Source organism: Pseudonaja textilis, chromosome 2 (assembly GCF_049901715.1).
Source record: "Pseudonaja textilis isolate UNSWEBS1 chromosome 2, rPseTex1.2, whole genome shotgun sequence".
Taxonomy (NCBI): Eukaryota; Metazoa; Chordata; class Lepidosauria; order Squamata; family Elapidae; genus Pseudonaja; species Pseudonaja textilis.
The window spans coordinates 211,095,070-211,113,441 of NC_141991.1; the positions used below are offsets into that span (position 1 = coordinate 211,095,070).

At 37.4% G+C, this 18,372-nt stretch overlaps 1 protein-coding gene across 9 annotated transcripts in view; it reads right to left on the reverse strand.

Annotated features, from left to right (window-relative positions):
- The window catches only part of FER (FER tyrosine kinase), a 129,555-nt gene that overhangs the window by 98,350 nt on the left and 12,833 nt on the right, over positions 1-18,372 (reverse strand). For all 9 annotated transcript variants that reach the window (XM_026719707.2, XM_026719697.2, XM_087926986.1 and 6 more), the window contains 6 exons: positions 17,828-17,926; positions 14,650-14,919; positions 13,397-13,570; positions 12,666-12,765; positions 8,294-8,477; positions 418-555 (listed from right to left, as the gene is read on the reverse strand). In XM_026719707.2, coding sequence (XP_026575492.1) covers positions 418-555; positions 8,294-8,477; positions 12,666-12,765; positions 13,397-13,570; positions 14,650-14,856 — 803 coding nt within the window. In that variant the 5' untranslated portion in view covers positions 14,857-14,919; positions 17,828-17,926. The remainder of the gene's footprint in view (positions 1-417; positions 556-8,293; positions 8,478-12,665; positions 12,766-13,396; positions 13,571-14,649; positions 14,920-17,827; positions 17,927-18,372) is intronic.

The following is an 18,372-nucleotide window of genomic DNA, read 5'->3' on the forward strand; positions in this document are numbered from 1 at the left end:
AAGTAATAATCATGCAGTTTAACAGTCCTGCATATTCTTTTAAAACCTATACATCAATAATTGTAATATCCAAACTTTCTAATCTGTAAGTCTTATATCAACAACAAAAACTCAATCCATATAGCAAAATATCTGAGGAAATACTAGAAAAATGTTATCAACAGAGGAAAATATTTTGCAGATTACAGTAATAGGAATACTGCACAGATTTAATTATTTACCCAGATTTCTACATCTGATGTCATTGTGTGCATTAGATAATTTATGAGAAAGAACTATTTGTAATAATTGGACAATTTAAACCACACAGATCGCTTTTGCTATTACATGGACTTATTTCTATAAGCATAGTTACTATGATCTGCATTGTTAAGAACCTACTTATTGTGCAGTAAAACACTACCACCAATATTTTACCTGTGAGTTTCTATGAAACTACTGTACTCTGAACTAGGGTCTAATTGTTCAACAGATATTTGGATCTCTTTATGAACATTTACTAGTTCTTCAGTAACAAGGCTGGTGATCTGACTGTATTCTTCTAAGATTCCTTTCCTGAAAAAAAAAATACCATGAAAATATATTCAAAATATATTTTAAAGAATGTATAAAGTATAAATGTATAAATGTGTAAACATTGAATCAAGGTGATTTAAAGCAATGCAATTCAGTTCCCAGTTTTGCACAGGAAAATAAATTAATGCATATAGAATAAATGTCTATTTTTAAAATTAATTTCTTTACTATACTATAATACCGATCTGTTTTTACTGTTAACTGCTTTTTAAAACATGCCTTACTATAAGGCATTCACATTAGTTTATGTCCTGCCTTCTAGGATGATAGAGACCAGTCTTGGCTGCCATCTGTGTAACATCCTTTCAAATATTCGATGAAAACTTATCTATTCTTCAAACTGAATATTTCTAAGTTTTCAACTTCTTTTTTTCACAGTTTCATTTTTTGTTCTGTGATCACCCTTGATGGCCTACTCTCTACTTATTCAAGGTTGCCTGAATTTTATTTCAAATGAGATACCCCAAACTTCTTCATGCCAAATTAAGCCTACATTAGAGAACCCTTCAAATGATCAGGATACTTGGTAGTACATGGACTTCATTCCTCATGAAACTCCTACTTCAACTATTTAGATTTGAGTGTTGAGTTTATCTGTCCACTAGTGCCTAGCATCCTTTGGCATTATGGTGCTTGATCATATGTAAGGCAAAATAAATAAATAGGCTTTACTCCCAGGAAAGTGTTTCTTTTGGTTTAGAAACTTAGGAAGAAAAATACCAGAGATCTGTACAATATTTTTATTGAACTTATTTTGCTCAGGGTAAGACTGAAAGTTAACCATTTCTCTTACAGACTAAGCTCTATTCTTATGCTCCATCAGGATCTTGCAAATACAGTACTTCTGCTAAGGAATCTATTACCTACATATGGATATTGTCTTTAATGCATGGCAAGGCACCAATACATATCTGATACTCAATTAAAAGAATACTACTACAATTTTAAATGAAAAATTCACATGGACAATGTAAGAGTGCCATCTGCACATAATCTTTTCTTCCAAGATTATCAATTATCAATTTTATTAAAAAAATAAATAAAACCATGGATAATTGAACACTGCTTTGATGGAAGGTATGCCCATTTATTAGGAAAAAGATAAAGATGCACTGGAAAATGAATAGCTGTATCCTGAAGAGATAATAATAAGGGGAAAAAATCAACATAGTGTTTCCTCCTGGAAAAGGAACTGACTGATTTGATATTCGTCCCAACTTTTCTACAGCAGGTCAAGGCAGTAGATTAAATCTATTTTTAAAAGTCTTTTTGCTATTTTAAGGGAAACTTGTAATGTCCACTTGTTCTAAATACATCACAAATATTAATGGACCTTTTAGATACCTTGGGCAAAGGAACAGTTACTTCACAGTATTTTAGCTAGTGTAAGCAGTATACATAACGCTCTTCCCCATCTTTCCACACAATAGGAATCCCATGAAATGGGTTTGGCTGAGAAAGTGTGACTGGTCCATATTCTCCAAGTGAGCTTCTGTGGCTGAGGATGGATTAGAACTGGAATCTCTTTGGTTCGAGTCCAACCACCCTGGACGGTTATTATGTGAGAATACTTCAAAGATGCTTTTGAAATTCCAAATGTGTTCAGATATTATAAATTGAGTGATCCCTATTGTTCCCCAAGGTCCTCTTCATTTCGCTGGATAACTGATTTTACAGTTTTTTTTGGCCCTATGCTGAAGTCTCATTAATTCTTCTCCATGCTACTTTTGCAATCCACTATACCTTAATACCACTCTTTTTCTGTTTGCAACACATTGCCTGTATTACTATTTATTTATCCCACCAGCAATCTGTTACTTTTAAATTTTGGGGGAGTAATCATGCTGTGTATCCTTTCTCAATACACAAAAATGTGTGTTTTAGAACCTGGAATGAAACTTCCAGAGCACCATATTAATACACACACAAAAAGGTTTTGCTTTTTCTCTCCACAGAATGACAAAATACTGTGCAAATTAGCAACAGTAAGATATACTTTCAATTCTTATTGAATTTGCAAATTTGGGGGGATTACAAAAACCATTGCTGCAGAACGTACTTACATTTCTCCAGTGATAATCCAGAATGCCAAAGGATATTAGTACAGTAAATATTGGCCAAATTATTAGAGAAGTATATACTAAATACTCTGAAATGTATGCATTATAAATTTACTAATTTCCCACAACCCCATTTTAATCAAGGTTATAATCTGTTTTTTTAAATTCCTTTGCTCTTTTAAGGGAAACTTAACTTATCGTGTCCACTTGTTCTAAGTAAGTCACAAATATTAATGAACCCTTTAGATAGATACCTTGGGCAAAGGAACAGTTACTTCACAATATTCTAGCTAGTTAAATCTGCCTATTTTTAATTTTCTTCATCGCATTATTGATAAACAGCTTCTCTTCCTATATTTGAACTGGAAGTAAACTGTTCAAGTATACAGCCAAAACTGTTCTATTTTTCTTCTCTCTTTTTTCAGATCATAGATGAAGTACTGAATGAATGTACAGTATCTGCCTTAGTTTTCCTCATCTGACTGTTGTTTTGTTTTGCTGAATGAGAAACTAGATGAATGAATAACCCTTTATCTGACATAAACTAGTAATAATCTACTCAGTGTAATCTATTCTAATTGAAAGATTTACTGCAGTTTCAGCACAATGATTTTGAAAAAAATGTGAAAAATATAATTATACTAAATATGTCATTACCTTCATGCAGCATGACATTTTTCAAACATTTTAAAAGAGACATTAATAAATTCAGACATAAACATGATTGCTAACATAAGAAACAGCCAGTTTTCTATAGTTTCTGAAGAACCCAAAACTTTAAACTTTCATAATATGTAATAGAAATATTCATAATATATAATGGAAAATATGGGGCAAGGATAGACTAACTATTCTTTTATTTCACATAAACAAATCCAACAAAAAAACTCAATTTCTATGGTTACAAAACAATCACTAACAATTCAAACACTGAACAGGTAAGGACACTAAGCAATAATGCTGTTTTTTTATTGAAAAAATAAAAGGAACTTCTGTCACAAAAGAATATGTCTCCTATTTGGGAACTGTAATTATGGTTTCCATTAAAAATGAATAATTTGAAGAATAGCTGTAATGCTTTCAAAAGACTCATTAATATTTTATTCTTTGTTTGAATAGGGAACAAACTGATTTCAGATACTGAAAGAAACAATTATACTGAAAAGACTATCATATAATATGAATAGCCAACAAGAGTTCAGAACAGTGGTGGTATTCAGCCGGCTCGTACCAGTTCAGGACAACTAGTAACAACAATTTGGCCTAGGTTGCCGAATCGGTAGCGACTTCTGGTTGGCCATGCCCTCGACCAGGTCGCCTGGTCACCAATCGCTCACCCCTTCTGGTTGCTCAATGCTTGCTCAACTTTTCCAGCTGCTCGATACTCCCCCCCACCCTATATATGTTGCTTTCGCCACACGGCCCAGCTAATCACTTTGCCAATTGTCTTGCTGATGCCCAGACACCTCAGCTCACCAAAGGTAAGCAATGCATACCGCCCGCTGACCCTTCAGCTTGGATCGGAGGCCAGGGCCCCAGGAACACACTATTTCCCAAGGCCCTGGAACAGCCAGCTGCCTCAGCTGGGTCAGGGAATGCATGATTCCCTGGCTCCGGCCTTGCCCCGGAGCCGCTGCCCGCTTGTCACCCGCTCTCCCTTAAGCGCAATGCATCGCCTATTTACCCCTCCTTCAAAAGCCCTGGCCCTTAATCTCCTCACTTCCTCCCCTATGACTGCCTCTTTCATCATCCATGGCCGCAACCTTACCTTCTTCCCGTGGTTGGCTGCCGGGGAAGGCAAGCCAGGGCTGTTGCGAGATGCCTGCAGCCACTGCCTCTTTTTGTCAGTGTGAGAAGCCTCCCAGCTGATGCCTCGTTGCCAGAACCCAGACATCTGGCTGGAGGCTTCTTGCACTGAAAACTACCAGCCTCCGCTTTTTGAACATGCCAAAAAAAGAGTTTCTGTCCCACCACCATTGCCGCCATGTTCTTTGCACTGGCCATGCACATGTAAAGGGACTTGCACTGGAGGGACTTGCCTGGGCAAGTACCTCCACTCTGGAGCAGCAGGCAATGGGGTGCACCCCGGTGCGAAGAACAGGGCGGTGAGTCCCAGCTGCTTCTTCTTTGCCAGCTGGAATCGAGCAAGTAGCCCACGTGCTGTCTCCTAGCAGAAGGTCCCAGGACCTCACATGCACACATGTGAGGCTGGGACCTTCTGCAAGGAGATGGCACATGGGTGAGTACCTGTGGTACCGTGAGATGCATTGCACATGCTCTGTGTATACCTGAGAAGGAGGAAAAGACTTGGGTGAACTTTTCTGCCTCCCTTCACTTCATTCTGCTGCTACTCGGAAGGCAGCCACACAGCTTGTCCCTTTAAGGTACTTCGATGCAGAGGTAGGGACCAAAAAGGGGCAGGTAGGGCACAGGAACTGTCTTCTGACTCCCGACCGAGTTTTGCCATGTCCCTGCCATGAAGCCTCCAGCCTTTGCTGGTAGGAGAAGCCTCCAGCAGTCGTTCCTGGCTCAGTTCCAGCCAGCAAAGTGGCAAAAAGATGCAGCAGCTGTATTCTAGGCACTGGCCATGCAGGTCCACCCCATTGAGCCCGCTGCACCAGAGGGCAAGTCCAAGCAAAGCGGTGCAGCAGGCAATGGGGTGAGCCTGTGTGGCCAGCGCCTAGAATGCAGCAGTGGCAGCGCATTGGAGAAGTGGAGCAAAGCTGGAGGTCAGTGGCTGGAGGATTCTTGCAGCGAAAATTACCGACCTCCGGCTTTGCTCCGCTTCTCCAATGCGTCGCTGCAGGTATGTTCTAGGCATCAGCCTTGCAAGTCCACCTCATTGAGCCCGCTGCACCAGAGGGACTTGCCCAAGCAAGTCCCTCTGGTGCAGCAGGCAATGGGGTGAGCCTGTGTGGCCAGCACCTAGAATGCAGCAGCAGCTCATTGGAGAAGCAGAGCAAACCCAGAGGTCGGCGGCTGCAGGCTTCTTGCAGTGAAAATTACCAACCTCCAGGTTTGCTCCAGTTCTCCAATGCTCTGCCGCAGTGACCTAGGCACCGGCCATGCAGGCTCACCCCATTGCCTGCTGCACCACTCCACTTGGACTTGCTTGGACAAGTCCCTCCATTGCAGTGGGCTCAATGGGGTGGACCTCTGTGGCTGATGCCTAGAACACAGCTGCAGCGGCACATTGGAGAAGCAGAGCAAAGCCGGAGGTCGGTAATTTCTGCTGCAAGAAACCTACAGCTGCTGCATCTTTTTGCCACTTCTTTGGCGTGTGTGACTAGTGAAGGGAAAGGGGGCGGCATGCAGGATTAGGCCAGGCCTTTGACAGATTAGGCCAGGCCTAGGCAGAAAATAGTTAGATAGGTAGAAATTCATTTTTTTCCCCTACGGGTTCTGTGGGCATGGCTTGGTGGGGATCATGTGACTGAGTGGGCGTGGGCATGGGTGACATCAAGTTGGACATGCCCATTCAGTCACATGACCCTCCCCCACCAAGCCACGCCCACAGAACTGATAGGGGAAAAAATTGAATACCACCACTGGTTCAGAAAGTAATTATCATTACTTTAAAAAGACTCCCAATAATCTATTTGTAGGTTTATTTATTATGCTACTGATTGTATCAAAGTCTATCTTGTAAATAAATAGAATAAAAGAAATTACAATGAAGACATAAGAACCTTTGAATAAAGCAAATTAATACAATTAAATTTAACAGTTAAAATCAGCAGGTTGTACAGTATGATGTATTTAAAAGCTTTTTTTTAATTAATAAAGATATCATGCCTCTCAATTTGGCTAGTAGTGTGTTTCAAAGATCTTGGGCAGAAACAGAGAACATTTAATCCAGAGTTGCTATCCAATGGGTTTACATAAACTATCAACAAAATAACTTCTGACGATATCAGGAATTGTGAACATTATTCAAAATGATTTTTTCCAGTATAGTAGCCAGGACCAAAGCCATAAAGTGCACTAATAATCCACCCTTTTATATTTTGTTTGTAATTGGATTGGCAGCCACTGCAGTATTTTAATTAAAAGTATTACTTGGAGTATTCTTCCATGGTGCAATCTAACTAGTGTATTTTATACAAACCAGTTCCCAATCAAATGACAAAAACAGCTTCATGTACAATATATAACTATGGTCAAGCCTGTTGGTTACCAGCAAGTGTAACAAAGCTTTATGGTTATTATTTTCCAGATATAGACATATGGAGTAATCAACCAAAGCTGCTAAAAGGCAGCTCTGAATATTTCTTCAACCTGGCTAACTAGAGAAATTGTACATCTAGAAAAAAAACTTAAAACTTACGTTCTTGCTACTTCTTGGATTGTGTAATCCCAACTCTACACTGTTCTAAAATTATGACTCTTCATAAGTACCTCATATTGTATGATCAGTTTCATTTTGTTATTTTTTATCCAGCCCACTAATGACCATAGGTAGAAATTCAGTAGACTGTTTCTTATAGGCATCACATAGAAATATATTAATTTATAGGCTGCTCTAATCACAGTTGATTCCAACTGGCATGCATAGCTAGAATTCATCAATATATTGATAGCACCCAATGACCTAGACATCTCTAACGCTATCAACAACAACAATCTTATCACCTCAGTAAGAGATTCTGTTAATCATAGCAAGCTAAGTAGAATGCTAACAGAACCTTCAATCTACTCCTAGTCCAAAGATTTGTCACATATATACAGGCAACAAGAAACAGTTCTCTCAGAAAGCCTGGTGAGGGAGATGTCATTCTTATAGATCACAGCCACACCACCTCCATTTTGCTTCTCCTGGTTTCCTCTGCTAAAAAGAATCCAGGCACAAGGAATTGGTTTCATTCTGGTTTATGTGGCTCACACTGCCAGATCTCTGTTAAGTCAGATATCTCATCCACGATCAAATTGTGCATTATCTCACGACCAGTCTTATTTTGGACTAATCTGGCACAACAGACAAAAAAATACCAGGATCTTTAAAGATGTGAAACCAAGGCTTGGTTTCAAGGATAAAAAAAACAGTTAATATGTTTCCTCTTCTTCCTTCCACTGCAACAGTTGCCAGCCTGCTGATATTCAAACTTTTATTCCTCACACCACCTATAATTATTCCCCCAAGACCCATAGATGATGTGCCCACATGTACTTCAACAAATGAATTGAATAGTTTAGATATGTAGATAGACAAAATTGTCATAAAAAATAAATAGCAACTAGGGCAACAGAAAAAGCAAAAACAAAATTGTAAATAGCCTAGAAGAATGAAACAACACTCATGGTTAAGAAAAACAGAGTATCAACTATGAGGAGCATTCCACAATAGGACAGTGATATAAGGGCTTTAGATGTCTGGTATCAGAAAAGTTTCTAATTCTATTTGTAAATTACAATTTTACTAAAAAAGATGAAACATTAAAATTATGTGACATCGATTCATACGCGAGGTTTATACCTGACATACAAAATATCAAACATTACAAAAACCTGTTCTTTGCCTTGCACCGCTATAAAATTTTTATACCAGTTAGAAATATCACATGTAGAAGCTTAGGTCATTGCTATTCATTTCTAAAAACTTAAAATGAAAAGTTAGGAGGACTACACATGCTTTTATGAGACAAAACACTACATCTTACAGTCCTTTAATCATTTCTTCTTGCATCTTCTGTAAAGACTCAAGGAACAAAGGAAGTGTAGCATCATAATACTGGTGCTGATGTAACTGTGCTCCTTTCAATGCCAACACGTATTGATTGTGCAACATGTGGAGTTTCATTGTAGCTTTATCATAACGATCTTTGGCTTTTTCAGTTTCCTTGCCTGAAAGAAAAGGGGGGGGGGGGAGAGAGAAAGGAAGAAAATACATGATTTTCCAGATTAAATGCCAAAGTGTTGGGGTGAGGGATTATATCTTAATCATTTTAAGTCTTAAAAAGTAAAATGCAGTGCTTCCTTTGTTTTCTTTTTTTTTTCCAAATCATTTACACTCTGTACCAAAGCACACCTAAATTTTGTCATTATAAACACATTAGGATATGAACTAGACAAAAAAAATGTAAGCGAAACCAAAATGATTTTGACTTGTATTGCCAATCTTTTCAATTGCATATATGGGCATAATATAATTATTCTAAACATATAAACAACACTCTTACTTGTGCAATGACTGAATCTAACCAGGCTCCAGACTAAACAAGACCACAATAATCAAACTATTTTGCAGGCTTTGTGCCATTTTAAAACAGCTTTAAGCCTATTTTCCAAAAGAGAGATAAGTACATAATTATATCTTCTTTCCTTCTCTTTATGGCAATAACATAGACACAAGTGAATCATTATGTATAATCCCATTGTGCAAATGCAAAGACAGTATAAAGATCAGGAAAGGGAAACATGAGCAATTTCTTTTAATTCTATATCTCCCAAAGTTACAAAGAAAGCCAGTTTAGTCTAGTAGTAGAACCAGGAGCACAGTTCTAGTCCCATATGAAACATCAAAAACCAGTTGGGTAACTTTGGGACAGTCAATCTCTCTCTCTCCCCCCACCCCCCCACCCGCCCAACCCAAGCCACCTCCCAGGATTTTTGCTGTGAGGAAAATAAGATAAGAAAAAGTATTAGTTATGTTTGTTGCCTTGAGTTATTTATAAACAATAAAAAGGGGATAAATATCAAATAATTACACAGTTTTGGGGATTCTCACTTAACCAACTCCTGTAAAACTATTTCATGCAAGTTTGATTCTGTATAAAGTTCTTGCAATCTAAATTACCGTATTTTTCAGACTATAACACACATTTCCTCCCAAAAAAGTGGACAGAAATGTCTGTGCATCTTATAGAGTGAATATGGCCTTGTTTTTGGCCTCCCAAACCCTTCACGCATCCTGTTTTTGCTGTCCCCGGTGTCCAGAAGCACTCTGCAGGCCAAAAATGGGCATGTTTTAGCCTCCGGAGCAGTGGTGGGATTCAATTTTTTTTTTACTACCGGTTCTGTGGACATGGCTTGCGGGCACGGCAGGGGAAGGATGCTATAAAATCTCCAGTCAGAGGTGGTATTTGCCGGTTCTCTGAACTACTCAAAATTTCCGCTACCGGTTCTCCAGAACTGGTCAGAACCTGTTGAATACCACCTCTGCTGTGGAGGCCTCCACAGGTCCTATTTTTGCCCTCCCCAACATCGGGGAGGCTGAAAACTGATTAGGATTGTACCAATTTCAGACAGCAGCATAATTAATTAAAGTGGCAGAACTGAGCTTGTTAACCTGTGGTTAATAATCTTTAGGAAAACGTTGTGAAAAGTGGTTTAGGAAGGGATAGTTTATTAAAGTTATTTTTCCCCTCTGCAAATTCTGTGAAAGAGACAGAAGAGGAAAAAAACAAAAACACAAAAATACAACTTGAGCAGTCAGGCACACATAACATTATGTCTAGGAACTGCTTGTTTGTTCTGACTTTTGAAAAAAATGCATATCTGTGAAATGGTTAGCTTGGCTGAAATAGAAATATTTTATACAGCCCAAAGAAGGGATAAACACAGGGGTGGGATTCTACAGGTTCGCACCTGTTCGCTAGAACCGGTTGTTAACATTCTAAGCAGTTCGGAGAACGGGTTGTTAGAAGAAATTACTGGCCTAAGCCTGTAAGGAAGGCAGGAAGGAAACATTCTGATGTTGCTTACAGAAACTGCCTCTCCATTAACCTTTATTACATTCTTTGTAGGACTAGACTTCCTGTCTCAGGAACTTCTCTGGAGTTCCCTCCTTTGCTGGTACTTTGCTTGTGTGGATTGACCATTCAAAGTTGCAATGGCACTGAAAAAAGTGACTTATGACCATTTTTCACACTTACGACTGTTGCAGCATACCCAGTCATGAGAGACCAGGTGAGGACATGCATGCCTCGCTGTGAGTGATATTGAGTTGGCCACGCCCAGCCAATAACATGACCAAGTCATGTCCACCCAGTCACATTACCAAGCCACACCCACCACCTAAGCCACGCCCAGAACCAGTTGTTAAAAATTTTGAATCCCACCCCTGGATAAATATCATTTGAATAACAGAATACTAACTTTAAAGAATTGAGTGCTACAAGCTACAATTGAGTGCTATTCCTTCTTGTTCTTAGTTTCTTGTAGATGTAGGAGTTTTTTTGCTATAATATAAAGTATGCTAAATGTAACACTACAGAACAGATTTCATGTTTTTTTCTCCTTAAAACTACATACCATTGATTTTCTGCAACTGAGACAATGAAAGATGCTGTGAACTCAATCACACTTGGGAGGTTATAAAAAATGGAATATGGCCCGAGAAATGGCGCAAGGGCTACCTGTTGCCTAACTCTAGATAGAAGTGTAGAGCACTTTAAACCACGAAAAATAAAACAAGAAGTATTAAGGTAAGGACAAAGGCAGGAAACAAAATGTAATCAAAGATACTCAAAAACAAAGAAATACTTGCATGCAAAATATAATAGAAAAAGAGCCATGGTGGCATAGTGGTTAGAATGCAGTATTGTAGACTAATTCTGCCAACTGCTAGCAGTTCGATTCTCACTGGCTAAGCGGTGAGCATATGTAAGTGTCATTGCTATAATATGGTTGTTTGTTTAATGACCACTTGTTCAGCAACCATTCAAAGTTACAATGGTGCCGAAAAGGGCTTATGACTAATTCTCCTAATTATAGCCATTGCAGGATCAAGTGATTGTGTTTATGCTGCAGCATATACAGTGGAACCTCCGGTCACAACCGTAATTCATTCTGTAACTTCGGTCGCAACCTGATTTGGTCGTGCCCAGAAGCAAGACTGACTGCGTGCACTTACAAAAAAAAAAATGGTGTGGAAGGGGAAATCGGTGTGGAAAGGGAATCAGGTGCGGCAAGGGAATTGGGCGCGGCCATATTTGATTGCCACCTGATTTTTGAATTGTGACCTGATTCAAAAATGTTGTGGATTTTTTGTTTGGAACCCGATTTGGTTGTGGTCAGAAGCATTCGTGACCAGAGGTTCCATTGTAATTGCCATTTATGACCTTCATTGCTACTTCTAGCAAGCAAAGTCAATGGGGAAGCCAGCAGGCAGTTGCAACTGACAATCACATGATTGAGGGACCCTGCAATCATACAAAACTGCCATTGTAAGTTGGAATAGTTATGTAATGTTCCACTTCACAACTTGTCACTTTGTGACATTCCTGGTCTCAGTTACGTCAGTAAGCGAAGACTACTTGTACAATTAAATCAAATTTTCCTACTTGAACAACCTCTTATAGAACGCTTGAGAACTGCTGTAGAACTCCCTCTTGTAGCTCCTTAAAAAGAACTAGTACAAGCACTTGCACAAATTTTGATGCATAAATTATTAGAATGGCCTCATAGCCTATTGTAAGTAAAAAAATTCTGAATGAGGCTTATATGATGAAACACAGATTGTTTATTATTGTATTATATTACTCATATTACTGCAATATTTTAATTGTTTATAATCAATAGGTCCTCTGAGTAAATTATTTTTTATTAATTACGTTTGTATGGCCACCTATCTCCAAGGAATCAAATGAGAGACAGACTATAAAACCTACTGGTACACAAGGAAAAGAAACAGTAGGAGAACAATTTTAGAACTCTTATCGTTTAGATGTAAGGGAAACAAAATTGTAAAGTATATGACTTTAGATACATATAATTTTAAGCTATAATGCATGAAACTATATCATTTATAAAACACAGTTTATCATTCAGCACTATATGTGTCAATCCAGTTACTGATTTATTCAATAATGGTTGCAATAGCTACATGTCAGGATGTATATTCAGATTTTTGCAAAGGAACCCAAGGTGGCATGTCTATAGCCCTTCTTTCTCCCATTCAGTTCCACCTAGGTATTCAAAACAGTGTCTACCAACTGTATAGCTTCTATAAATTTTACCATGTTCAAAGGTCTTAGGGCTTATATCAAATCTAATACTTTAATAATACTTTAATTGCTATTATATACCTACCTTTAGATAATGCTTCCTTGTATTTTTCTTTGGCAGAGTTTACTTCTTTAACTAATTGTCTATAACTAGATTTTAATTTTTCCAATTCAGTTTTTGTAACCTACCAAAAACATAAATAGAAAAGAAATGAGTATATCAACACATACTATGAGAGTTTAGATATTATCTATACAACCAAGCTAAAGCATGGAAAAATCAGTAAGGGAACATTTCATTTCCTTATGTGGGGCCCTATTAAGCAGAAATATTCTGAGACAATGCTTGAGTAATTCCATGGATCCTATTTTTGAGACAAATGCCTACAACAATGATTTTGATAGGAAACAACACTCTTCAGCAGAGACCCATCTGTATATTCTTACTGTAAAAGAGCCTGGGTTGGGGTTAAAATTGTCTTTTCAGAGAAAACTGAATTCTCTGATTTTGAAAATGTAAGTATTGAAAACATAATTTGACTTTTTTTTCTTACTATAAAGCTTAGAAATACTGCAATTTGCAATGACAATTTGCTATAAGTAATATATTTAAAAATAATTGGAAGTAATACTGCATTCCCATTTTTAACTTAGCAAAGAAACTTTTATTTCTGTACATATTTTTCACACATTTATATATTTGCTTATAACTAAAATTTAGAAGTTAATAAGAATTGGCAGTCAAAGACTAAGTCTGAACATATTTTCAGTGAATGAAATGTGTGTAACAATTTTAAATGTACTTTTAAAATATACCTTGAACATCTCTGCCTCAATTTGCTGATGAACACCTATATAGCTCTTCTTTATCTGTTGTTTGTCTTTAATCATCACAGTAAGTCTATGTAATGGCCCAGCGTTCAAGTCTTCTGCATGCGTCTTCATGATCTTGCTAAGCTGCTCTGTTTGTTGCACAATAAGCAACCATGACTTAAAAAGAGATGAAAAGAGATTTATTATTGGCTTAGAAACCAAAAATATAAATGTCAACTTTCCAAAGATAAGACATGTTTAAGTATTTATTGGCAGAGCTCACAGTACAGTAGGATTACTAACATAGCTGACTATATTTAAGAATACAAGTTCAAATAGCAATTCAAATATAGGGTCATAAAGACAACATACTTTAAAGTACAAAGACTAAAGTATATGTAAACATGGAAAGAAACAGAACAATTCTCAAAAGTCACTGCAGATTACATTTAGCTAGTATGAGACATCTGAAAAGAAGCTATTAATTCCAAGTTTGAAAATACATGTTACATAATATTTGTATCATATGCATTTAGAATAGAATTCTCTAAATCCTCTTAAATTGTATTTTTAATGTAATTTTGGCTCATAAAACAATTCACATATGAAAAGTAGTGGCCAGAAAAATAAGTAAAATCTGGTCCTCATTGCCACAGCTAAGAAAAGACTATCTGTATAGTCTTGTTCAGATGCATTTCAAGTTCTAGCTGTCCCAGAATCACAAGATTGTGATCTGTACATTTGAATGCAAAGTCAATGGAGAAACTGGGCAGAAGGTTACAAATGGCAAAATGTGATATCCTTGCTTAACGGCTGCAGTAATTTAATAATGGCAACCAAGAGTGCTGCAATTACTGTTACTAAACAAAAGTTATATTTTATATCTGCAGCACTTAGTAACAGATATTCTAATTGCTATTGTTAACCAAGAAGTACTTGAAACAGAAATGTTGGGGCCAAAATTCAGAATGGAAGCATATAATTTATCCCAAAAATCCACAAAGAAATTCTCAAACATAAAACAAATCAAGTCCCATACAGAAAACATACACTGAGCCATTAAGTAGTTTAGCATCAAGATAAACAATCAAATTATGTTTATTCAAGTCAACAGAACTTAACAGAAACCAAGAAATTGTATCCTTACAGCTGCAGTCTTACAAATCGTCATGTGTGTTTACCACAATATTTGTAAATTTGTAGATTGTTATCAGATTTTATTCACTTTAAATTTAAATTAAATTACATTTTATTACCTTTGCTACGTTACTGACATAATCCAATTGTGACGTACTCTCTTTATCAACTTGATTGCAAAGGTTCTGTAAAGTGGATGCGTATTCTTTGTCACTTTTTATTCTCATGGCCATAAATTTCTTCACTGTTTCCAATAGCCGTAACTCCCAATCTTGCAGTTTTAGCAAAGCTTCATGAGAATATTTCAGGTCATTTCCAAACCCCATCTTTTTTCTTAAGGCACTAGATTTATCAAGGGCCACCAGTAAAAGTTATTTTTGCCAGCACATCTGTAAACATCACAAAATAAGAACAAAGGGCTATTATTATCATCTTTGGTCACACAGCCAGATATTTATACTACTATTATCTCTTTTATTCATTAAACATGAAAGTCAGTCAACTGAACATTTTAAAATGTATGTATTAAAATGTATTAAAATATACCAATAACTGGTCATTATGGTTGATATGGGTTGCTGACAGTGTCCCAGGTATCAACCATATATCTTTTTAAAATATATAATGTTCCAAGTAGTGCATTTTTTGCAGTTCCTCTGGTGTTATTGCATTATCATTATTATTATATACATAACTCGAGGAAGCAAACATAGTTAATATTCCTGTGCCCTATTTTCCCACAAAAATTCTGTGAAGTAGGTTGGGCTGAGAGAGAGTGTGACTAGCCTGAAGTTATTCAGCTAGCTTTCATACCTAAGGGAGGCCTAGAACTCACAGTCCCATTGTAGTCCAGCACTTTAACCGCTATACCAAATTGTGTATTTTGTTCCATAATGGGACTGCAAATAGTAAAAAAGGTGAAATACCTGGGAATTTGGGTATCACCCAGACGTTCATCATTAAAAGAAGACAATTATGTTAAACTGATTAAGCAAATCAGAAAAGAATTGGAATTATGGGCCAAATTGAAACTGTCTATTTTAGGAAAAATAACAACGTTGGAAATGAATACCTTACCAAAACTAATATATCTATTCCAAATGATTCGAATTAAATTAGGGAAATCTTTTTTATAGAACTAAATAAAATGACATCCAAGTTTGGGCAAGCAGCCACGTATTAAAATGAAACTATTACAAGATAATAGGAGCAGAGGTGGTCTCGGACTACCAGAATGGAAGCTTTATTATCAGGCAGTGGTGTTGAGTTGGATTAAGGATTGAATTAAATTAAGAGACAAGAGAATCTTAACATTAGAAGGACATGACCTCTTGATAGGTTGGCATGCATTTTTGTGGGAAAATAAAAGTAAGATAAGGATTAGAATGTATAAGATAAATATGTATTGAGTTTATGTCTGTATGGAGAAGTGAAAAAAGCAATTTTCTTAAATGTCATTACTGATATAAGATGATAATTTTGATTATGTGTGTGTGTGTGTGTGTGTGTGTGTGTGTATGTATGGCATTCGGCTTTCCTCGGGTATTTTCCCATGTCATAGTAGTTGTGCTTTTAAAGTTGTAGCGACGTTTCAGCAGAATCTCATCTGCCATCATCAGGCTTCTGTATAGTGTTCATCTGTGAGTCAGGCTTTTATAGTGGTTTCAGATTTAAATTTGGGGCAGCCTATTGCTGTGCCAGAATGGTTTTTTCTTCACCCTGATTGGTTGGGAGTCTTGGTCTGTGTTTATTGGTCTTGGAGTTCGCTGTGTTCTGCTTGATTGGTGTTTCTAATATATCCTGTCTGTTTTTTGGCTCTTTTTGTCTCTTGATTGGCTGGCAACATTGTGTTACTTTATTGGAGGCCTTTAGTGCAGCTTGGCTCTGGGTAAATGGACGGCTATCATTAGTTAGGAAGCTAGGTTTCATCTGGGTGCCTGGTTGGGGTGTGTTTGAGCTGGAGGTATCAGGGGGGATCTGTCTGTGCCCAGGTGTTTGCCTGGCTTGTGGTGTGGAGATTTTTTTGTTTGTGAGTGCAGGCTTCCAAATGATTGACAGTCTGGTGGAATCATCTCTTCTATTCATTCTTTCTGGTCTTTTTTCAATCTCTATGGCTTCTCTGATGATTCTGTGGCTGGGGTTTTCTATAGTGGCTAGGGTTTTGGTGCCATTGAAGTTGATGCTATGACCTGTGGCTTCCATGTGTTGGACTAGTGAGGAAGTGTGTTCCAGCTTTTTGACTGCATTTTTGTGTTCACCCAGGCGGGTACTTATTCTTCTATTGGTCTGTCCAATGTATGTGGCCGGGCATGATGCACAGGGGACTTCGTATATGCCTTGGTTTTCCAGGTCAATTTTATCTTTGGGGTTTCTAAGGATGGCTGCTATTTTTCTGTCTGTTTTGAAGGCAGTCTTGATGTGATGTCTGTGCAGTATCTTACTAATTTTGTGAAGAAAAAACCATTCTGGCACAGCAATAGGCTGCCCCAAATTTAAATCTGAAACCACTATAAAAGCCTGACTCACAGATGAACACTATACAGAAGCCTGATGATGGCAGATGAGATTCTGCCGAAACGTCGCTACAACTTTAAAAGCACAACTGCAATGACGTGGGAAAATACCCGAACAAAGCTGAATACCATACATGTAAGTACCCACGGGTACATAGAGGAACACTATACCATACATGTAAGTACCCGCGGGTACATAGAGGAACACTATACAGAAGCCTGATGATGGCAGATGAGATTCTGCTGAAACGTTGCTACAACTTTAAAAGCACAACTACTAAGACGTGGGAAAATACCCGAGCAAAGCCAAATGCCATACATACATATACATAAACACAATATAAAAACACGTATCATGTATAATTATTTGACTAATAGATGTTTTCATTTAAAGACATATGCAGTGATAATTGAATTGTAAGTGTATTACATTATTGTTCAAAACACTGCCAGAATTGCAATTAATAATATTCCTTACTATGCCAATGTGTGAGTTATTATTCCTTGTTTTATACAGAATAAAGTACTGGTCATAAAAGAATGTTTGTAAGTAGGGGCTGTAAATATCTTTTACTAGCAAGGTTCATACATGTATGAGGTGATTAAAATGCTGAAAGGTTTTACAGAACCAAAAAGCAGAACTCAAATGAAAAATGATATATGATCATGATACATTCTAAAAAGCTTTCTGGGTAAATGCCCAAGACAGAGCATGCTATAAATTTCAGTAAAAATCATATTCTCCAGGTAAATTCGATAACAGAAAGGCAAAATATACCCATACCTTTTATAAAAAGTATTGTTTTGATAGTTTTTCCCTTCCAATGTTCACACTCCGGGTTTCTGGCTTAGCACTTCCAGATTTTCTGTACTTTATTAAAGTCTGCAAAACAAATTGTATATGATTCACTTGACAAACCGTACAATGACACAGGTCTTGAATTGGGAGCCACATATTATGAGATACTGGTACATATTATGAAGTACAAGTAGTCCTCAACTTACGACCACAACTGACCCCAAAATTTATGTTGTTAAGCAAAATGTTTGTTAAATTAATTTTGACCCATTTTACAACCTTTCTTACCACAGTTGTAAAGTGAATCATTGCAGCTGTTAAGGTAGTAAGACAGCTAAGTGCAACTGGCTTCCCCACTGACGTTGCTTGTCAGAACATTGCAAAAGGTGACCCTAGGACATTGCAACCATTACAAATGTGAACCGGTTGCCAAGCATCTGAATTTTGGTCATGTGATGACAAGTATGCTACAAGAGTTGAAAGTATGAAAAACTGTCGTAAGTCACTTTTTTCGGTGCTTGTTGTAACTT